General features: G+C 44.3%; 1 protein-coding gene across 1 annotated transcript in view; it reads right to left on the reverse strand.

The window, feature by feature from the left end:
* The window catches only part of LOC126204252 (neuropeptide F receptor-like), a gene marked incomplete at both ends in the record, with an annotated part of 99,054 nt that overhangs the window by 59,365 nt on the left and 14,932 nt on the right, over positions 1-24,757 (reverse strand). The window contains one exon of the mRNA XM_049938643.1: positions 17,378-17,730. Coding sequence (XP_049794600.1) covers positions 17,378-17,730 — 353 coding nt within the window. The remainder of the gene's footprint in view (positions 1-17,377; positions 17,731-24,757) is intronic.

Here is a 24,757-nt window from a genome sequence, read left to right on the forward strand (position 1 = left end):
ACCACACTGATTCTTCCGGACAATTTTGTTAAATTTCAGTACACAGTCATGATCTGATTCTATGTATGCTGCTGTATAGTCCTTACCTTTCAATATCTGATTTCGGAGTCGGTGTCTGACCCTAATGTAATCCAGCTGTACTATTTTTGTCTCTCCAGGTCGTTTCCAAATATACCACTTCCCGTTGTAATTCTTGAACCGAATATTCCCTACTGCCGTCTGAAATTTGTTGCAGAACTCAAATAGCCTCTTTCCTCTCTCATTCCTACTACGAAATTCAGATTCTTCTGAAACCATTTCTTCTGTTCCCATCCTACAACCGCTTTCCAGACCCTCACTATTATTTTAAATTCATTTCCCTTTACATAATGAATCACCCGATCAATATCTTCACATTCTTTGTCTTTTTCTTTATCTTCTGCATGAAACATGGACATGTGTACATGTACTATTTGGTTTTCTGTTGAATGTGACGAGAACAATCCTGCCACTTGACTTTTCACAGTAGCTGACTGCCCTACTATCGTAGTCATAAGGATCTCTATTCCCATTACACCATTTTCTGCTGTTGTTGATATGACTGAATATTTGACTGACCATAAATTCTTGTCTTCTTTTCGGTTCGCTTCAGTGACTCCCCCTGTTGCTAGAATGGATTTCATATCTTTCCTACTACATTCAAACTTCTATCATTCTATGCTCCGACTCTTTAACGTTATCCCCTCGTTGGTTATTGTATCTATGCATCTATTTCACAGTGTCACCTTCCTCTTCGAAACACCATCCCGCAGATAGGAATGTATGACTAACCTGGGATCTTTTGCCAATGGAGAGTCACCAGCACACATTTTAATGGCCACATGTAATGTTTACAGGACCTACACATTGTCTTTAATGCAGTGGGTCCATTGCTTTCTGTGTCCTTTGATCGTTGTTGATTCTTCCTCAGCAGTTTCCCACCCCAGGGGCGACCTCTGCGACATCTTTGACAAGGCCGTTGATAGAGCGAAGTCTCGGCCGCCACTGATGACGATTCTATTAGAATATAAGCAGTGAAGATGAGAACTACGATGTTTTGAGTACTAAGCGACAGCGGTATTCCTAGAATACGGATTCATGCCAGTTGAGAGGCAATAACATCGGAATTGGGAGTTCAGGAGAGGTCAATTACATCGAGCGTGGACTAATCATTGGATGTCACCTGAAAAACAATGTCCTCGGGGACGTTTAAATACTTCTAAATCTGAAGAAGTCAACAGTTAGTCATGTGACTGTGAAGTGGGAAGGCGAAGGAAAAACTATAGCTAAACTGAGAGTAGGCAGAGCTCATGGAATGACGGACAGGGTTCCTGAGGCACGTTTTGTGGTCAAAAAAATTCCTGAAACGCCTTAAATAAGAGAGAGGAACATGAAAGGATATGTACGTCCCTTCTCTCTAATGGCATTGCTATCCACAGTTAAATTGAAGAATAATTACAAGACGTGTGGAATGGAATGATTACCCTGGTCAGCACAGAAGGAGACTGAGTGAAAAAATAAACAAGTAAATAAATAGAGGAAAGTATTGCGAAGTTACAAAAATGAAGTGCTTAATCTTCTAAAGACCAGGATTGGAGCGCACTTAGTAGAAGAAGGGAGATAATTCGCCTATCTTGGAAGCAGAATAAAACACGACAGGCGAAGAAATGTGTACATAAGAAGCTGCCTTGCGCAAACAAAGAGAACCTTCAACGGCAATGGACAAACCACTAGTATGAGACATAGGTCTTTCTTTAATGGAGAAATTTCTGAGATAATTATGTCTGGAGGACAGAATAGTGCTGAAGTGTCTCACGGACTTCGAGGAATAAAAATCGAAGCGCTTGAGGTGCGACGATAAATAAAGATAACTAAAATTAAGTGTACTGATAAGCAGTAAGTGTTTTTTTCAGAATCGTCGAAAAACGGTATGTGGAAACCTCCGTGTAGAAGAAAGTACATCATGATAGGACATGTGTTACGTCATCAACGAATAATTACTTTGGTGCTAAAGAGAGCCATAGACAGCAAAAACCGTAGGGAACGAAAGAGCTTGGAATACATCTACTTTCGGTGTATCTGTTTCCTTGTGATGAAGAGTTAAGTACAAGACAAAATAAGTCATATCGGGCTGCGTCAAACTGGTCAAAAGAAATAAAGGTCGAGTAACAAATCAGACATTTCGTTTACATCTACTTGATATACTTCCGAGTACAAGGATTGTCCAAATGTCTCTAAGCACTATGGGACTTAACACCTCAGGTCATCAGTCCTCAAGACTTAGAATTACTTACACCTAACTAACCTAAGGACATCACACACATCCATGCCCGAGGCAGGATTCGAACCAGTGACAGCAGCAGCCGCGTGGTTCCTGACTGAAGCGCCTAGAACCGCTCGGCTACAGCGGCCGGCAGTACAAGGATGATCGGAGGGATAGGGTAAGGGTGGCTATCATGATCTAGGCCAGGTTAAGTGACCACTTCTTTTATTGTCTTAGAGACGGCTGCAGCCTAGTGGCGAAAATTTGAAATTATTCACAAAGACTGGTTTGGTTTTGTCAGCGAGTTTCGATGCGATTATTCTGCGGGCTACTCTGCAGTGAAGTAGTTTTTTTTCTCTACGTCTGACGTAAGGCAAATTAAAACTTCATTTACATGCATCATATATATAAATATTCTGAAAGTTAACTGCTAGAGTGGCGATAAAATGTTATACTCGTATTTTGGACTTGGAAACCACGTGTTTATGAATAGCCTAGGTTGTTTAATTTCCTATTCAGACGACGTTTAGCACACATAGTGGCCAGACGCCTGACGTGGAAAAGTGGTCAAGTCGGTACTTTACCCGAACGTATATTTTCTAATGTATGTATGCGCGTGTGTGTAAATTCCTAAGGGACCAAACTGCTAATGTCATCGGTCCCTACACTTACACCCTACTTAAACTGAATTAGACTAACTTACGCTAGGAACAACTCACACATCCATGCTCGAGGGAGGACTCGAACCTCCGGCGGGAGGGGCCGCGCAGTCCGTGACACGGCGCCTTAAACCGCGCGGCCATTCCGCGCGGCTTTTTCTAATGCATGTGCCTTGTTTCAAGACAACGGAGTTTCATAAAAGAAATATACTAAGTCGTTAGCTTTGTAACAGCTTGGTGAAAAGCTGTGTTATGTTATTATAGATGTATGCTAAAATAATATCAAGCTATTTAGGGAAATATCTCATGGGATTCCCAAGCTTCGCAAAATGTGTTGGATGCCGCAAGATATGAAAAGATGCCGTTTCCTGCAGCACACAAGCTATTCAGCGTCTCAAGAAACACACTTAAACAGAGGTTCTTAAACAACCGTGACGTTACTTAAGACAGGATCATTCTTGAGAACTTCAGATGTGTATTCAACCAAGAACAAGACGAAGAACTCCTTAAACATATTTTTTACATGTAACGAAGATATTATGGCATATTAATAACTCATTTACGACACTTGGTATTTCAGCTTTCTGAGCGGGATAATCTCCTACACAAATTCAGCAAAAAAGGGAGAAATATGATGGGTTGGTGGGTGACAAAATTTAGGAAGGGACATCCAAACATGAGGCTTACCGAAACAGATTTCACTTCTCTGTCTCAGGTCACTGTCCTTCGTATCGGGCAAAGTGGACAGTTTGACGACTTTCACGTAAGCTCATTTCTCTGCTAAAACATGGATGATTTGAAAAACTGGTGAAAAAATTCTACTATCAGAGTACAAACAAAGCGAATGTGCTCCCATCTGACTGAGATACCAGCTACGTCATTCTACCCTCCTCAGCTTCTTTAAAAATTCTACCAACAATTTTAGCATTCTGACATGTGAATGCGTTTTTAACACGCAAATCATCTCTCATTCCCATAAGCTCCCCTAAATGTATCTAGCTTACACCCACTAGTCCATCACTGTGTCACTCACACGTATCCAATTCCACTTTCCCACCCTCACTCTCTCAGGTCAATTCATTTTCATGATCTCTTTGTGTCTCTCTGTCACTGTCTCCTGTCTCACAATTACAGTCTCTTTCGTTCTGTCCTACTAATACTGTCTCCACTCATGGTCACTGTATGTCTATTGCTCCGTCTTAATGCTAGTGTCTCATTCATTGCTTCCCACTGTTGCTGTCTCCTAGCACAGTCACCATTTTTCTCTTGCTCTCTCCTACTGCTACTACGTCTTCCATTCCTTCCCACTGCTGCTGTGTCCTCTCAGTGTCATTGTCTCTCTCTTCTTCGCTGTCATTGTCATAGACTTGCCTCCCATTGTCACTGGCTTTTACCTACCTTCACTTTCTCCTTCTCCTTATTCCTCTTTCACTGACGCTGTCTCCTCCACTCTTTCCCTAGCACTGTTCTGTCTAGTGAACTATGTTCCATTGTAAAGGTATCCCTTTCTTTCTCTCACACAGTCATTGGCACATCAGCTCCTTCTTTAGCGCACTCTCTGGCCACTAAAGTATTTATTAATTTTCCATCTCTTCCCCACGGCCACTCTTCCCTTCTCTCTCAACATAAAAGGTACGAATATGCTCAGATGACAAAATCTTTAGTAAAATATTTAAATGTGCTAAGGAAGATTAAACAAGACAACTGCTACCCCACTTTGCAGTCAGAGTCTTCTGAACAGGAGCATATTTGCCTTTCTCTGCTGGTTCCTTTCTCTTCTCTACTATAACAGGAAATGTAACTCTTATGTAAAGAACTTTATGGGTCACGAAAATTTTCGTAGGTAACCTATGCAAAGCTGTGCTTCAGTGCTACCGTACTAAAACACGTGATTCCCAAAATACATCCGATAGTAACGGAGACAGTTTAAAGCATATTTCTCAGTGTTTTGTAACCAACGTTTCCAGCTCACACTGCACCTTACAAGTAAATTTTAAGTGTACAAGTAGGATAACTTTGGATGTGTGTATCTTGGAAACGGATAAAGATATCAAGAAAAAATCGCATGTAAGTAGTTAAAATTTAAAGTTAGTAGTCGAGTGACCGGTTTCGACCGTGGTACGACCATCATCAGATCATTAACACACCGTGATGACGGCTGGAGAGAATACGGCGAGGGGGAGCTCGCTATGTAGCGCCGGAGCAGTTTTTACCACGATCGAAACAGGTACCCTGACTAATAAATTCCAACTAGTTACTTGCGACCTTAGATTGTTCTACTGGAAAAAAAAATTAATTGATGTTTTTCCAGGAACATTGTCCCGGAAGATACTTAAAGTTTTCGCGTTTGTTCGCGATCGCGATCTTAGAAACATGCCATAAAAATTTCTTCCACGTGCTACACAAAATCGTCTTGGAATCTGCGGCTCGGTTTTAGTACCCAAACATGTTTTTGGGTTTTTACCGGTATGGGGGAACGATCGTTAAAAATGGGAAGATGGCTCTCCTAGATAAATGCCTAGAGAATATACCGTTAAAATTTGAGCTATTTGCTGCGGTTAGTTAATTAGACATATGTTCCTGATGGTGAAAAATGTTCTGAAAAGAATTTTATGCTTTTCTCAGGTATAGCCCATTAACTAAAGGGTAACTCCACAAGAACCTTAAGGCGCACCGTAGATCACATCTAAAGCAAAAGATATCAACCGATTGGCTCCTTTTGCCTAAACTGGAGTAAGTGTGTAATGTTCAATCTATGACCTTGTACTGTAGGATGGTTACAGTAACACGGTGCGTCTGCTGGGTATACGAATGGTCCCTAGTCCAGGTGCTATACAAAACAGTTGATCCTATCTTTCTACCACCAAGAGAACGCCATATATGAGCCCTGGAAGAATACTGTTTTTATGCGCGGCATTTTATACCTGCTGTCTCATGCGTACCGACTGTTTTATAGTTAAAGAATCTATAGAGTTTATACAGATTTATTTCTTAAGCTTACCTATGAAATGAATTATTTTTCTTAGGGTGGTTACATTACCCAGCTTTTCCCCATTCCCTATCCCGGCGATTCGTATTATCGCTACAATTAGCGTTACATCTACTGTAAGTATTACTAGCTGTTGCAATGATTTGCATGCTAAAAAGGCTATGAGGAACTGCGTTTGTCCAGCAGATAAAAGATCATTTAGGAGGCTAGCGTAAGTGTTTCATTGGCTCACTGTGGTCTGTATCCGATACCAGCCCTTTCATGGAGTTGCCGTGAAGTTCTCACACATGTTGTGACCAGCGAGAGAAGTTGTACAAGGAAACTGCAGAAGCCGCGCTTAAATTTTTCATGAGGCTACGAAGTTCCGAGAGACAACTGCATAAAAACGAGGAGCCTGCACGCACGTATTACGGAAAAGCTGTTCTCTGCCTTCCCAAGAACAAATTACGACCTACAGTTGACGGGGAGGCCTCAAAGTTCGCACGTTTCAAAGAGGTTCACAAGTTTGTTGCCAGAGTTCAGGGAGCCAGAGGTCGAAGCTGTGGTGTCACCGCCAGACACCACACTTGCTAGGTGGTAGCCTTTAAATCGGCCGCGGTCCGTTAGTATACGTCGGACCCGCGTGTCGCCACTATCAGAGATTGCAGACCAAGCGCCGACACACGGCAGGTCTAGAGAGACTTCCTAGCACTCGCCCCAGTTGTACAACCGACTTTGCTAGCGATGGTTCACTGACAAAATACGCTCTCATTTGCCGAGACGATAGTTAGCATAGCCTTCAGCTACGTCATTTGCTACGACCTAGCAAGGCGCCATTATCAGTTACTATTGATATTGTAAATAATGTACAGACAAGAGCTACGTTCAACATTAATGGATTAAAGTTAAGTATTCCATCAGTTACCTCCTTTTTTTCTGAAGTCTAAATTCCTTGTCCTGTTCCAGACCTCACGCCAGCTTGCGTGAGCTTAAACGCGTGCCTTTCTGCTTCCTCTAAAATTCGTGGGTTGGCTCTCCTGCCAATCCACAACAGAAGCCAAGGACAGTTGTACTTTTGTCATCGTCATTTCATGCATTTCAGTCATCACATGTGTTAACTGCAGGTAGAATATTCCTTTATTCTCTCTCTCTCTCACTCTCTCTCTCTCTCACTCTCTCTCTCTGACTCTCTCTCTGTCTGTCTGTCTGTCTCTCTTTCTCTCTCTGTCTCCCTCCCTCCCTCCCTCCCTCCCTCTCTCTCTCAATTTTTTTCTTCATTCTTCACTAAAACACCAAAACACTAAGTAGGGTAAGTAGGGGATACACAACATTGCAAACTACTACTCTCCCTGCGAATAAAGCTCTTACCGTGTGTAATGTATTCATAACGTGTATGTACTACTTTTAAAATTCGTTGGCTCCTTTGTTGTGAGGGGACGGTCAACACCTGTCGTACCACCCTGTTGCTGTTCTGTTACCTTCCTACAAAGTAACTGAATGGCAAAGAGCATTATGGATACAGAAATGTCTTTAATCAAGTTCGGTGCTATTCAATAGTTAAAATGTTTATCGATCGTTGCTGAATACTGCAACAAAAATCGACCCGCTAGCTCGGTCGACAATGGGCTAAGTGCAGCATACCCCTCTGCAATTCAAAGTTCTAAAAGTCGGTTGTGGATAACTTTTCAAAGTTTACAAACCGACTCAGAAATTTTACAAGTCTTTCACCATGCTGCCATCTAGGACTCCATAAGCGAGACTGTTGAAACTTATCTAAGACCTCGAAATCGCACAGAAATTTAAACTGTTGTCAGGCTTGTCACCCAAAAAGTTTGTAACACTGATGGCGATTGACAGGTCGTACATCCACCTTCGCATTGACTCGTCAAGTTCGTCCAAGGAACTCTCCTGGTGTCCACATGTCGTTGCAACAACCCACAAAATTAGACACTTTACATATTACTACAGTATACATTTGAACATTACACATGACCCCCTTCATTCGCTGATTTCTTCGAGATGTTAAAACTGCTACTTACTTCAGCTGTTTATCAGTAATTCCAACACAGTTTCTTTTGTTTGTTGTGCTTCAACTTCATAATGAATAAAAATTAAAAAGAACTATATTATACGTATTACAAATGAATTAGGACTAGAATTTCACTTGATTTTCCATGGTGATATCACTGTATTTCTAGGGCGATTTACTTTTGGGATTTTGCGTCTTATTCCGTGAAATGGTCAAAACTAATATTATTTTCTACTACATATTTTAAGCCGAACTAGAATTATACCGCTCCAAACTGCTGTTGTACTCTGTCATCTAATACAGCAACTACAATTATTGTTTTGCAATTTATTTTGTACTTAAGTGTGTTTCTTAAACTTCGAATTCAACATTCCTGCTTATAATATTAATTTTTATAGAATAAAAATTCTTAAACTAATTCACGGTCGTGCTATTTTAGCGCTATGACATGACATTTTGCTAGTTAAGAACGTTTAATGCCTTTTTATTGTTAGTTGAAGATAATAGGTACATGCGAATTTTCCACCTTCAATATCTGAAATTCTATCACACCAACAGAGTAACTGACTCCTCGCTCGTTTTTCTCTGTGGCGCCGTTGTCTATTCTATATCTTACATATCACTTATGCAGTGGCCGTGAAGATATTTACGTCGTTCTCACGCACTCACGCTACATGCGGTCCTGCAACGGCAACTCGGCTGGCAAAAACCATTAGGAGTAAGCTTCCACACTAACTGCTGCTCATCTAGCATCTGGCAAGACCAGAGGCTCAGTTGTCGTCTGTCGCATAAACAAGTGTTATCTCCTCACGAGCTAAGCTAGTATATGTCGGGCACAGAGTAGAAATATGTCTGTAGTGAGCATTCAGACACGCAGAATTGATTTTGTGTTGTCAACATACATTTCTAACGTGCCCAAGTGGTCTCAGGACCGCGTAGATTTGTCCATAATGCGTCCTTTAGACTTTGAATGTCAGTAATTCGTTAGTACAGAGAGATTCCCTTCCTAACTGCTGCGGATTTGATACAGGCCTTTTGTGGATACTATGTATAAGTGTTTGCGCTTGAAATCTGGAATAAAAACAGGATCTTAGCTTTTAAGAGCAGAATAAACGGCATGACATAATTGCACCGTCACGTCAGCGTCAATTTACAGCCTCCGTCACGTCACGTCAGTTCGCTTAGTCCAGTACCGAACGGCGAAAGCGAGATTATGAATCACGGTCCGCGATACAAAAAGAGTATATTATCGGATTTTAGGAACTAACGGCGACAACGTTTATTAATGGATAAAGAAAACTACGCAACGTATATTCTTAAAAAAATGTGTGTGAAATCTTATGGGACTTACTGCTAAGGTCATCAGTCCCAAAGCTTACACATTACTTAACCTAAATTATCCTAAAGACAAACACACACACCCATGCCCGAGGGAGGAATCGAACCTCCACCGGGACCAGCCGCACAGTCCATGACTACAGCGCTTAGACCGCGTGGCTAATCCCGCGCGGTGTATATTCTTCATCAGTTTTGTATGTTAATGTGCCGAGAAATGAAACGTCATTTCACAACACCGACATTTACTTTCTAGGGAAACTACATACATACTATAGAAAAACGTCAAGCAATAGCTACAAGGAAATAAATGGAGCCTGTTTATTTTATCCATTCGGTTTTTTCTTTTTTATTATGGTAAAAATAGTCATAAACAGCTGTATTTTTCTCCTTCACTAAAGCTCACCACTTTTTTAGTGGAAATTGCTTCTTTAATATATGACATTACGTGTGTCACTTCTGTTATCGTAAGGTCTACATTATTTTTAGCTTTCAGATATTTGACGTTTTAAAATATCTGAACTCGCTTTTGTAGAAACACTGAATGGAAGAATACCCAAAGCGTCATGAAACATTTGAAATTTGCCAAGAAAAGAAAGCATATTAATAGAATAAAGATTAAGAATACAGACAAGCATGAAAACCACTACTACAGCATGGGTGAGCACGGCAAAAATAGGGTAACCTACGGTGTTAAGAGACGACGATGACGTCAAAACTTTCCAATAAACGTCGACGTGTGTGACCAGGCGTGACGTGATGATCGGTTGACGAACGTACTTATGCCGCCATTTGAAAGAAGTTGCGGAATGTTTCGACGTGACGTGACGTGATGTGAAGGTCAATGAGAATTACCCTTTAGCCAACAGCGTTGTCCAGATATCACGTGACAATTCCAGCTTAATGGTAACAACATGCGCAGAACGCAGTGCTCACTCCAGCGACATTTCTGCTCTATGATACCGGGATTCGAGCCGAACTGCTCAACTTGTTCATCGAGTGCATTAGACGCGAGGACTTTGTGCATTGACGTCCGCTTACTTTGGATAAAAGGGCATCAAGGCATTCTCCGTAATGAAACTGTTGACCACCTCTGTAAGAGGAGCATTATGGAAGGACAGTTCCGCCCAACACAAAACCCTTACACTGGACGGTCAAGAAAGCTGCTTATCATGACTGGAACTAAGAATGAAACGTATCCCGGAACTACAAGGGCTTCCCCCTGGCGGCCGTACAACCGAACGTCTCTTCTCGGCCATGATTCACTCTGTGAGATCTATCCGTATGAGGCTGAGACACGCGTGTTATACTGCCCTCCTACACCGGTTGAAAATCATCGCTTCTGGACGACTATGATCAGGACACAAGGCCCGTGGCGGGATTTATATTTCCTCGTGAACTAATTAGAAGATGCCGGTATTCGGTTCTGACCTAGAAGTTATGTGGGTCTTGTCCTCCCGTGAAAGTAACCCGGTTCGAAAACTGGGACGTCTGTTCGTGCTTTTACTTTACGTTAAGAAATTATCTTTCTATACGGCGCCGTTGCCCAGCTTTCAATTATAAGTTCCTGTGGATGCTATTCTCCTCTGCAACGGGCTTCGTTCTACCCTGGGTCGTAATTTTGTGTGTTTTTTTTAATTTAAATAACGAACTTATCTTAGTATTTCACAGTCTTATCATTGTTCTACTGTGAAAACTGCACCATTGTTGACTTGGAGCTGTTGTAACTACCGCTGGCTTTCTGGCGTTCGTCTTTTAGTATGTTTTTATGTTTGTACTTCGAACTTTTTCATTTTTCTACTGTGGGAATTCATCTTTTAGTATATTTTTATACATTAAGAACTTATGTTTGTACTTCGAACTTTTTTATCTTTCTGCTGTGAGCATTGCAGATATTTTAGTATGCCACTTTTGTAACTACTGTTGGTTCTATGAACTTTGTTGTCCAAAGAAAAATAGATAAGTAAGCAAAAGTAAGTGCGCGTTTATTTACACCTGTCTCTCATATAACAACAAATACAAAGAAGGGAAATACGAATGGTTACGGGTTTGTTTGAGCCATGGCAGATTACAGAGTTTCTGAAAAACTTGAAGTCAGAAACCAACTGACCCGCGAGAGTCTATTTGCAAATTTTCAGGAACTAGCGTCTGTTATGGAATATAGGATGGTCCCAGAATCCCATAAAAACTGTTCCAGCAACTAAAAACACTCGCGTAGGTGAAACGTTTCTTTGCTCTTATTGCGAAGATACGTGTGTGTTATCACAGATACGTACAGGATACATCATTCTATACGTACATCAATATAAAAAACATGGTGCAGCTGGTAGACTACGAAGGGCTGCTGAAACGTAATGCCTCCGAATTTTTTATATGAAAACTCTTAGAGCCGGCCGCTGTTGCCGAGTTGCTCTAGGCGTTTCAGTCCGGAACCGCGTGACTGCTACGGTCACAGGTTCGAATCTTGCCTCGGTCATGGATGTGTGTGATGCCCTTAGGTTAGTTAGGATTACTTAGTTTTAATTTCTAGAGGACTGATGACCTCAGATGTTAAGTCCCATAGTGCTCAGAGCCATTTGAACAAGAGCTTCTTAGATAAAACAAACGTGACTAAAATTCTACATCTTTATTCCTCGTGTATACGTATATATATCTCAACATATCCTGACTACGAACACTTGATCCCAACGGAAAACCAGTTTGTCGACGCCGTCACTGTAAAACGTCTGACTTTGTTGACGGAGGCACAACCTCACCTCCGTTTGCTCCGCGTCTTCGCTGTCAAACTTAATTCCTGGAGGATGTTCTTCAAGTTCAGAAAGCATTTCAAAATCGGATGGAGCAAATTTGGTACTGTTGAAACTAACTTTTTAATTATTTTCTCATTAAACACTGATCTATAGAATTTTCCCTGACAAAGACAACTCAAACTTAACCTATTCATTTATTACACACTATATACAAGCCCAACGCAGTCTGACTGCTATAAATTGTCAAAATGACTTCCAATAATTAGCACAAAAGATAGCCCTTAATTGCAAGAAAACCTAACAACAATACAATTCCAAAATTTATGAAATTAAAAAAATATGAAACTACCTCCACCTCTGTTAAGTGCCTAAACTCATTTCAATTACGAATCCCGATAGCGGAAACCACATTCTTTTTCATAAGTCACTTACGGCACAGAAAATCTTCATAACACGAAATACAACAATTACAGCAAGTAGCAACAACAGCAGCTACATAAAAGGATTCTAACTACTATAGACTAACTACTAGGGGGCATATCGTTAGCAAAACAAAGATTTTGTTGAAGAGCAAACAATGTATTTAGAAAGTTTTACCTTATTAATGTGTCATCCAACTCCAAAAATTATAGAGTTGTCAATAATTCAACTACCCAAACATTATCAACCATACATTTTTTGCATATTATCTTATCAGAAATTTCATCTTACTTTACATTGCGTGTCCTAGCAAAAAGAGTCTCCATTAAGAAAAATAGGTCCATACACTTCTCTGTCCACTCGCTAACGGCTAGTCCGTATAACCAACAGCCGAGGGCGCAGAGTGCTGTCAGCGATATTAACGCAGTCTATAGCGCTGTCAACATACAAACAGGCTACTTTTACACTGTATGGAGGATGATCGGATGGTTGGAAATGTCGCAGCCCTCGAGTGTGATTTGCAATTTCATGCTGAAGATGAAGGTGCTCCATGTGTGGACGAACTCTTCGAATTCGATACTCGATTACACCACACTGTTTCTCACGCACCGAGATAGTTGCGTTACATAGGCAATGCTAAACTCTAAACTCCTCCCGAACAGGCCGTGAAAGCCCAAAGGTACCGATCGGCCGCCGTGTCATCCTCAGCCCACAGCCGTCACTGGATGCGAATAGGGAGGGGCATGTGGTCAACACACCGCTCTCCCGGCCGTATGTCAGTTTCCGAGACCGGAGCCGCTACTTTTCAATCAAGTAGCTCCTCGGTTTGCCTCATAAGAGCTGAGTTCACCCCGCTTGCCAACAGCACTCGCCAGACTGGATGGTCACCCATCCAAGTGCTAGCCCAGCCCGACAGGGCTTAACTTCGATGATCTGACGGGAACCGGTGTTACCACTACGGCAAGGCCGTTGACATAGGCCATGCTACACGCTACAATATGGAACCCTCTCGCAGCAGAGGGCTGCGCATGTCTAGGCACGAACAAATAAGGGTGTAGAATGTCATTAACGTTTTTATTTTATTTTAAAACGATTTAGAGTATTGGCACAAAAAATTCTGAGTGCTGTTTTTCAGCACGCCCTCGTACCAAACAATCGATACGTAACGGTAGGGGACGCTACGCTGATCACGAGACGTCGCAGCTGCCAAGTAATTGGAGATATTTCATAAACATCTTAGAAAATAATCAGCCATCACTTCGCTCTTGAAAACAGAATAATGTATAAATGTATTTTTCCACGATTGATTCCGTCGTGAGGCCTGAATTCTTTCCAATATTTCTGCGTAGATTCTTCTGGAGATTATTTCCGAATACTTAATTGTTTTGAATTATTCAGATGTTCACTTTAACCCTTTTTATTTGAAAATATATAGCCTACTGGAATAACTTGAACATATTCCTGTTGAACATACGTGTGCATAGAACTTCTCACTACAGTTGCTTTCACGATGCTATCCAGGAAGAACTAAAATTACAGTGTTCATATATTAAACTTTTTTGACAATACTTCTTATTGGTTAAGATGCAACAGAGACTGAAATCTACTGTCACGTGTTCCGAAATAATTTAGGCTCTTGGTATCGTATCTGTAATTTCTCAGGCACGTTAATTAGCGACCTTTAGTTGAAGTATGTAGACATTGTATATTGCGGTCAGTATCAGAAACTACGTGACTGTGAGTAAATACACTGAAGAGCCAATGCAACTGGTACATCTGCCTAATATCTGCAGCAGTTCTGGAGATGTGGGGGGTCGCATTGTTCTGCTGGAATTTCCCAAGTCCATCGAAATGCACAGTGGACGTGAATGGATGATGGTGATCAGACAGGATGCCTACATACAGACCAATTGTTGAGTCGTATCTAGACGTATCAGGGATCACATATCACTCTAACCGTACGCCCCCCACACCATTACAGTCCCTCCACACAGCTTGAACAGTCCCCTGCTGACATGCGGGGTCAATGGGTTCATGAGGTTGTCTCCATACACGTACACGTCCATCCACTCGATAGAATTTGAAACGACACTCGCCCGACAAGGCAACATTTTTCCAATCACCAACAGTCCAATGTCGACGGACCCAGGTGAGGCGTAAAGTTTTGCGTAGTGCAGCTGTCAAGAGTACACGAGTGGGTCTGCGGCACCGAATGCTCATATCGATGACGTTTCGTTGAATAGTTCGACGCTGACACTTATTGATGGTCCAGCATTTAAATCTGCAGCAATTTTCGGAAGGATTGCACTTACGTCACGCTGAAGGATTCTCTTCAGTCGTCCTTGGTCCGTTCTTGCACGATCTTTTTTCAACCGCAGCGATGTCGGAGATTTTACGTTTTACCGGATTCTTGATATTCACCATATACTCGTGAAATCGTCGCACAGGAAAATCCCCACTTCATCGCTACCTCGGAGATACTGTGCCCCACTGCTTGTGCGCTGACTATAACACCACGCTCAATCTCACTTAAGTTTTGATAACTGTGTGTGTTTTTTAATTGTGCCTGTCTGCAACTTGGCTCGTTATCTTTACGATAAGTAGCAACCTATACTTTTTCCGCATTGTTGTTGTTAAATAGATGGTGTACCCAATTTACATTTTTAACTATGGGAGTCACTGCACAGTGCATGGTAGCGGGTAATTTGTACCATTGCTGGTCAATCCCTTTTCTGTAGCTCGGGTAAAAGGAACTACGGGAAAATGTAGCCTTTACACCTTTGCATGTACAAGTTGCTGTACCTCCAGGAAGACACGGAACATGGCCATAGCGCCGGGCGGCTTGCGTCGCAGGCGGAAACTGAGTTGAGGCTATGGTCCAGAGAGTGCTCAACATGGTAAGGGCTATTTTTTACATCCACCTGATGTCATACAAATACACTGCCATGTCAAAGGTATCCGCTCACTATAATGTAATACGGAATCGAACATTGGATATAACGAGAGAGGAATTCGGATAAATAGGAGAGTGACATTGCGTTGTCTGCGGAAAAGCAGTAACAGAAGACTGGATCAGCCAGGATAGCTCAAAGACTTCGAAGTGGACTAATCACTGGATGTCACCCGAGTAACATATCCATCAGAGACATTTCAACGTCGACTTCACTGCAGGCTCCAGCGTCCTAATCACTAGAGCTACTGCGGAAGAATGGGCTACCATTCCTTCACAAATATTCATATGCCTTACTGAATGTATCGTCAGCAGAGTTCAAGTCATCATAAATGGAAGAGTGGATGCGGCATATTAATATATCCATTAATAGGTGCCCAGAGACTTTGGATCAGGTAGTGTAATTCCCAACCTCATTTCCAACCACCAAACGCGCACATAAGCTGACACATGGTTGCACTCAGTAATACCATTAGTTGGAGATACTGGAAGCTTTATATGTGTGTGTGTGTGTGTGTGTTCCACCTGAAGCAGAGATTCCTACTAATGTGACAGTTGTTGTTGGTGACAGTGAGGAGCAGCAGCGATGAGGAGTGGGAGCAATTCGGCGTTGTTGGAGTAACTGGCAGTTTCTGTTTGTGTGTCCTAATCATAGCAGAGATTTCCAAACAATCACAAATACAGAATTGTGAGAGTGATAATGAATCGTAGTTTTGGAAGAGAGAACAGTAACTATTAGTTTTAATGTATTTCAAGTCCATTACTGCAGCTTCAAACAGATGCAAATGTGAGCGATGGTGATTGTTGCTGCAATTATGGGATGCACATATTGGAAGCTGCAGTAATAAATGGAAATATGAGCGTGCACGCGCCTACAGGGGAGCTTCTCACAAAGTGCCAAGTAGGAAAAGGTGATGGTGGTCTTGAGTGGCAGGTATTGAAAGTTGTAGTGGAAGTTGGCATTTCAAGCCGTTGTCTTACCGTTTTCTGGATTTGTGCAGTGGTAAGTCGATATTGAATGTTGTACTAGTAGTTGATAATTGGGCCTTATATGGTGGGCAGCAGGCAGTAATAAGTGGTAGTTTGAGTGTGTGATTGGACTACTGCGCTGCTTATTAAAAAAGCAGAAATAAACGATGACGATGATTTTGTGTGGCAGGTACTGGAAGTTTAGTTGAAATGACTCTGAGCACTATGGGACTTAACATCTATGGTCATCAGTCCCCGAGAACTTAGAACTACTTAAACCTAACTAACCTAAGGGCATCACACACATCGTTGCCCGAGGCAGGATTCGAACCTGCGACCGTAGCGGTCACGCGATTCCAGACTGAAGCGCCTAGAACCGCACGGCCACACCGGCCGGCTATGGAAGTGTTTTTCGTTGAGAGTGCGACACAACACCCAGTCATCAGAGAAAATCTCTGACCCCGCCGGGAATCGAACCCGGGCGCGGGAAGCGAGAATGCTACCGCTCGACCACGGAAGTTTAGTAGTTGACAGTCTGACCAAGTGTCCTGCCTGTTCTCTGTAGGTCCATGAGTAGGCACTGACGATTGTGGTGACAAGTAGTGTGTACTATAGGTCGGAGTAGTAACTGACAACTTGATTTCATTTCTTACCTGCAGTGGAGATTCTCACAAACGTGATGGCTATGGTGATGATTAACGGCATGTTTTGGAATTAGGACTAGTAGTTAACAGACATTATTAGCCACGATGGTACTGATGGGCAGTAAATACTGGAGATTATGATTATGTAACCTACCAGTAGCGGAGACGTCTACATATTCTCAGACAGATGGTGCAACTCTTACTGCATGTCCTACATGGCATCAGAGTGCAATGGCGACAGTAACTGTAAGCATGGGCAGCACATACGAGTACTGCAAGTGGCAGTAGTTGTTCAAAGTTTCAATAAGTGTGCTACGTGTTTACTGCAGACACGACGTGTGGGTAGAAACATAACTTGAGTGTGTGTCCTACCTGTAGCGGAGCTTCCTGCAGATGCGCGAGTAGGCGATGGTGACGGTGATGATCGGCAGCAGGTACTGGAAAACGAGCGAGAAAGCAGAGTAGTAGGCTCGGCCGTGCGCCACGGGCCACTTCTCGACGCAGTAGGAGACGTACTGGAGGCCCGGCAGGTTGAGCTCGTGCTGGTCCAGCGAGCGCCACACGAACATGGGCGACGCCAGCACCAGCGACAGCAGCCAGATGAGGGACAGGATGGCCGCCGCGCCCACCTTCTTGAGGCTCTCGCGCGTCGGGTACACGATCACGTGGTAGCGGTCCAAGGCGATCGCCGTGATGCTCATCGTTGACACGAAGATGCTCGTCGCCTGCGGTCAGAAATGCAGAACCAGATATACCACCGAACCTACAGCTAGAACCACTACTAATGCTACTACCTCCATTACCTGCACTATAAGAAAAGTTATCTGCCAAGTTAAATTATAACCTTGATACTAATTGACGTATTAGTGGCCAGCGTTACATTAATGGTATACTTGACAGAATTTGACTTTTACTGACTTTAGGGCAACAATCAACTTCAAAATCGTCATTTCGCGCAGTTGTTCCGTAAGTTGGTACTCTTGTTACAACGACGTAAGGAAAGCTCTGCAGGTGGCAGTATACTACAAAAATGTGAAAAGCGGCCATAATGCCAGTTAATAATGGCTGCTCCACTTGAGACATGTGTCAAGGAAGAACAGCGTTCTGTCATACTTTCTGAGCAGTGAGGGTACGAAACCTATTGAAATCAAATGCGCATTTAGGGCCAGTATGGTCATGCATATAGATCACTGCAGAAAATGTATGAGTGGATTAGAAAATTTGGTTCAAATGGTTCAAATGGCTCTGAGCACTATGGGACTCAACTGCTGAGGTCATTAGTCCCCTAGAACTTAGAACTAGTTAAACCTAACTAACCTAAGGACATCACAAACATCCATGCCCGAGGCAGGATTCGAACCTGCGACCGTAGCGGTCTTGCGGTTTCAGACTGCAGCGCCTTTAACCGCACGGCCACTTCGGCCGGCTAGAAAATTTGGAAATGACGTGATTTCTACGACAGATGCTCAGCGCCTGAGGCAGGCACCCCGCATTGTGACATCAGAGTCTACAGCAGCAGTTGAAGCCATTGCGATGGAAAACCACTGTCGTGGTCGTTGAAAAAGCTATAGACCTGAACGTTAGCCATGGTTCAGCACATCCATCATTCATGAACTGGTTAAGTCCCGCAAAATGTCTCCAAAATGAGTGCCACACAGCTCACTCCTAAACTGAAATAGCGATGCATTGTTATCTGTGAAGCACATTTACGTCGCTTTGATGCAGGAGTTGACGGCTTCTTCGCGAAAATTATTACACGAGGTGAAACCTGAGTACACTGCTACCAACCCGAAACACAGATACCAGGCAAGGAATGACGCCATTATTGATCACTAAAACCCAAAACATTCCCGACGTAGCCGTCTGCAGGGAACGTCTTGCTGGCACTCTTTTGGAATGAAGCAGGCGTTGACTTGAAACACTACACGACTAGGGAAAACCTTCACCAGTGTGTCATACTCCAATACGTTAAAAAATCAGCATCAGCCTGCAGTAAGATCAAAGCGATGTGGACGTCTGACAACAGGTGTCATTTTGCAATGTGGCAATGCCCGACTTCATACTGCCCTTGTAACACTTGCAATTGACGATGACCTGCTCTTTGAAATTCTGCCACATCGGCCATACGGCCGAAGTGGCCGTGCGGTTAAAGGCGCTGCAGTCTGGAACCGCAAGACCACTACGGTCGCAGGTTCGAATCCTACCTCGGGCATGGATGTTTGTGATGTCCTTAGGTTAGTTAGGTTTAACTAGTTCTAAGTTCTAGGGGACTAATGACCTCAGCAGTTGAGTCCCATAGTGCTCAGAGCCATTTGAACCATTTGAACATCGGCCATACTCATCATATCTCGTACCGACTGATTACCAAATGTCTGAACCATTCAAGTAGGCGACGGGAGGAAATAAATTTCGTTCCTATGTAGAGGTGCAGCAAGCGGTCCACGAGTGGCGCCTCACACGACCAGGAGTAGCTCCCTATTTCCGTGCACTTTCTATGCACTGGAGGAAGTATGTTGAGCGACAGGAAAAATGAATTAATAAATTACACAACTGTGTTCCACTTTCGTTTCAATAAAAGGAATTAAAAATGTTTAAGATTTTCCTTTCACTCTCCCTCGTACAATCTTGTTATGCTTATTTATTTCCTTTGACTCCCCCTAGTATAATTTTTGTTATGCTTATTTAACGCTTGGTGAACATCTGTTCTTTCAATCGTACACTACTGGGAATAATTGGCAACTGAACTTAAAGATATTTTCTGCAACCAGAATCTCAACACAGCATGGATTTATGGTAACTATAACAATTGAAATATTGTATGTTTCATGTTCTATACATTCAAATTGTTACTTAATAAACCAACAATCATATGTCACTTACTGAAATTTATGCAACTTCATTGGTAGTGCATGGACACATTCATTTTCATTGTTAACTGAAAGTAATGCTAACAAGGGAACCTCCCCATCGCACCCCCCCTCAGATTTAGTTATAAATTGACACAGTGGATAGGCCTTGAAAAACTGAACACAGATCAATCGAGAAAACAGGAAGAAGTTGTGTGGAACTATGAAAAAATAAGCAAAATATACAAACTGAGTAGTCCATGTGTAAGATAGCTGTGGTCTCGTGGTTAGAGTGAGCAGCTGCGGAACGAAAGGTCCTTGGTGCGAGTCCTCCCACGAGTGAAAATTTTACTTTATTTTCGCAAAGTTACGATCTGTCCGTTCATTCATTGACGTCTCTGTTCACTGTAATAAGTTTAGTGTCTGTGTTTTGCGACCGCACCGCAAAACGGTGCGATTAGTAGACGAAAGGACGTGCCTCTCCAATAGGAACCGAAAACATTTGATCGCAAGGTCATAGGTCAACCGATTCCTCCACAGGAAAACACGTCTGATATATTCTATACGACACTGGTGTCGGCATGTGCGTCACATGACAGGAATATGTAGTCGACCCACCTAACTTGTACACTTGGCGAATGGGTAAAAAGATTCTTCTACCTTGCCCGATTTAGGTTTTCTTGTGTATGTGATAATCACTCCAAAAAAAGTGATGAAAACATAAGAGTTTGTCACATAAACTGCATCAAATGAATGCAACAGTTTCAGAGTCGCACAGTTTTCCCTGTGCTCTGTCAAAACATATGTTTTTTACGTTTTCAAATGTTTCCGTGCGTAGACCGTCAAATTCTGTATATGTCCAAGCAAATCTGAACATATCCTGGAATTTTGGAGAGCGAAGTTGATAATGTGTGAGTGGTTGAACTTTGATAATTATCTGAAAATAAAAAGTTAAAATTTTCGCCTGAGAGAAGATTTGATCCAAGGACCTGTCGCTCCACAACCGCTCACGCTAACCACATGACCACGGCGCCCGTAAGCTAACACTCTCCTCGATGTTGCTTACGTTGCGCATGGACTACTCAGTTTGTATATTTTGCTTATTTTTTTCATAGTTCCACACAACTTCTTCCTGTTTTCTCGATTGATCTGTGTTCAGTTTTTCAAGGCCTATCCCTGTGCCAACTTATAAATCTGAGGGGGGTGCGATGGGGAGGTTCCCTTGTAAGTACTAATGACAAACTCTTTAGTAATCTGCAAATTCCTGGCAGATTAATAATGGTTCGCAGGAGAGCGTCTGTGAAGTTTGGAATGTAGGAGACGAGTTACTGGCGGAAGTAAAGCTGTGAGGACGGGCGTGAGTCGTGCTTGGGTAGCTCAGACGGGCAGTCGACTTTCAGCCGTGATACCGTGCGGACGGGCTCGGCGCGCTGGGCAGCGCTCCGCAGGTGTTGTTGTTTACCCGCTAGCGCACGTTTGCGTCGTTGTATCGCCTTATAGTACCGCTACCGACCCGCCATGGCGTTCTCATATCGACAAGCTACAATCAAACTAACGTTCAACGCATCGTACACGAGCCCGAAGGCCCATGAAACTGAACGGTTTCTTCGAGACATCATGCACATAGAACCGCAAGATCTGATAGGCATTCATTTATCTATTGTATCAAGCACAGTGTACCTCGCCAACCGGAGTGGCCGAGCGGTTCTAGCCGCTACAGTCTGGAACCGTGCGACCGCTGCGGTCGCAGGTTCGAGTCCTGCCTCGGGCATGGATGTGTGTGATGTCCCTAGGTTGGTCAGGTTTAAGTAGTTCTAAGTCCTAGGGGACTGATGACCTCAAGTCCCATAGTGCACAGAGCCATTTGAACCATTTTTGAACAGTGTACCTCAAACTGATTGATGAAGCGGCCTGCGAGAGAGTTCTCCAACGATCTGCAAACGGATTTCGCTTCTGTCACGCAGACCGTAATGTAAGCGTGGTTGGAGTTGACCGTGCTGGTCTGGGAGTGCGTAACGTGCGCATCTTTGAACTACCGTTCGAAGTTCCTGCCAACCTAGTCGTTGATGCGCTGCGGCCATACGGCACAGTTCTGGGCCACACAGAGGAGAAATGGAACACATTCGCAACGTACCTTTTCCTTAATGGGGTACGACAAGTGCGCATAGAACTTAAGAAGCACGTTCGATCGTATGTTTCCGTAGGTGGCCGCCGCGCAATTTTTATATATGATGGACAACCGAGGACCTGCTCGGGCTGCAGCCAGGAGGGCCATGTTAGAACTGAGTGTCTGCAGCGCCGCCTCGTTCAGGTGCCCCGCAATGAACTTCCCCAACGATCCACGATAACGTGTGTGGAGGCGGTACGACGTGACGTATGACCAAAACCTGGTACCATCTCAAGCCGCTGCGAGCTCCGTTGGAGAGTCAACGCCGCCGCCGCCGCCGCCGACGACGACGACGCCGCCGCAGCCATACGTTGCAGATGTTCCTGCAGCCTCTGCCCATCGCGGCGTCGTGGGCACGCAGCCGCCGTCACTGTCGGGATCGGACACAGGGATTCACGGTGACCGAGACCGTGTCGCGGCCCGTCCTCCAGTGGATGTCGAATCTCGAACCCGCAAACAAAAATCATCCCAACGACACAAGAAGAGGCGATTGTCAGTCGAAGAACGGGACAGGGATGTGAAGCCGGCGGAAGACATCGACTTTGTTGACGCGTCTACAGTTTCAATACATTCCAATGGCCTCATTCACCAGAAAGCGTCTGAAGATAACGAACACTCTCCTACATCTGGTGGCCCTGAAAACGAGGCGAAGTGCGTCGCCTCCCAAAATGTGGGCTCCTGTAAAAGCGACCAGCCACCACTGATATCGCAATCCTCTCTTGGTGATTGGGGAGACGACATGGAAGCCGATGATGCACAGCAAACATCGATACCTCCACCAGAGCCCATAGCTGACGTTGAGTCCGGAGGTCCCTGCCAGTCAGGGTATCATATGGCACAGTAATGCACAGCATGCAGCTGGATGGCTGTGTGGTGTGCGAGATCACCGTGGGCTTTCACCAACACACTGCCTCCGCCACTTGATATCTCAGTAATACCGTGTGGGAACAGTCAATGTCAATGGTGTCCACTCCAATGTCAAGACCTGCATGTTACACGACATGATCAGAGCGGCAGACTTGGACATGGACCTTCTCCAGGAGGTCCGTGGAGCTGCGTTTGGACCTATATGGCTACACCACCTACAGCCTACCCTCTGGTGATGGCGCAGGAGGAGCAGGCATCTTTCTCCGAGATGGCATAGACGCGACGGACGTGACGTACTTGCAGAGCGGGCGAGGCATCGCACTCACACTTGGCGCAGTCCGCCTCGTTAACATCTACGCTCCCTCCGGTAATTCGCACCGTGGTGACAGGCAAGTTTTCTATTCGGAGGAGGTAGCCCCACTTTTGCAAGGAAATATGGACCGCTACATAGTGGGCGGCGATTTTAACAGTATGCTGCCTGAGGACCAGATACCGCATTACGTCCCATGCCCGGCTCTACAAGCATTGATACGTGACCTCGCGCTCCACATCATGGGAACCAGTGTGGATATACACACTTTACCAGCCACTCTGACAGTCGTCTGGACTGGATATACGTCTCGCGTGCCCTCCGCACAGCAACCCGTGATGCGGAACTCTGGCCGACGGCCTTCACGGATCATCTCGCGTACATCTGCACTATCACCTTACCCCGACAACTCACAAGACACAGCAGAGGCCCGTGGACGCTGAACGTCTCCCTCCTTCCCGAGGAAGCGTGTCGGCCAGCAGTTACTTACACGTGGCGTCGTCGTTGTTTCAGGCGCCTGCCCGCGTATGCTTTCACGTTGCTGTGGTGGCTGGAATGTGTCAAACTTGTACTCCGGAAGACCGTGATGACCGGGCGTGACAGATCGAACTGGAAAAGGACGACATCGTAATTTTACTGTACAGCGTTACGTGAGCTGGCGACGCAACAGCCATCTCCTGAATGTCAGATGTCCGTACAACGCATCAAAGCTCATCTACTTCGCATCAGGGCAGAGCAGCTAGAAGGTGCCCGCATCCTTGCGTAACTGCAAGACTGCATCCCCCACGAAACGGCATCAGTCTATGACATTGTGCGCCAGAGGCGCCACCACAAACGTCAGCTCACGGAGGAGGGCGGCCGCGCAGTGACGCAAAAGGACATAGCGCGCACATTCGCCCGGCACTTTGGGACCTTGTACATGGAAGATCCGCGAAACGTACGTGATTATGACGAGCTGTTGCATATTTTCCCGCCCCTTCGGATGTGGCACCTGATGAAACTCTGCTATTACCCATTACATCCGACTAGCTGGCATCGTCCTTGGCACGTGAAGCACCGAAAAAGTCGCCTGGGCCGGACGGTTTACCCCTGGAATTCTACCGCACTTTTTATGAATTTATGGGCGACAAGTGGCTCCAAATTAAGAACTGATCCGCCCTGATTTCACTGTCCCCACAGAATTCACAGACGGTATCTTGATCTCAGTACCGAAACTGAATGGTGGTTGTAGGCCTCAGGACTGCCCACACACACTCCTCAACAACGACTACAAGATCTTCGCCCGCATCCTGCGTGCGCGTCTCCACACAGCTATCGGGAAAGCCATCCACACCGATCAGACATGGTTAGGTGGAGTCAGCAACATTCATACAGCGTTAGGAGCATACCGCGACGTAATTGCTTTGACGGCGGCCTGCAAAATACGAGGCGCCCTTGTCGCCGTCGATTTTGGCTACGCATTCGACCGTGTCGACCACGGCTTCTTACGCGCTGTTTTGCAACACGTGGGCCTCTCTCCACAGTCTGCACAGGTGGTCCTTCGACTGGTCTACTTAGCGCGC

Source organism: Schistocerca nitens, chromosome 9 (genome assembly GCF_023898315.1).
Source record: "Schistocerca nitens isolate TAMUIC-IGC-003100 chromosome 9, iqSchNite1.1, whole genome shotgun sequence".
Taxonomy (NCBI): Eukaryota; Metazoa; Arthropoda; class Insecta; order Orthoptera; family Acrididae; genus Schistocerca; species Schistocerca nitens.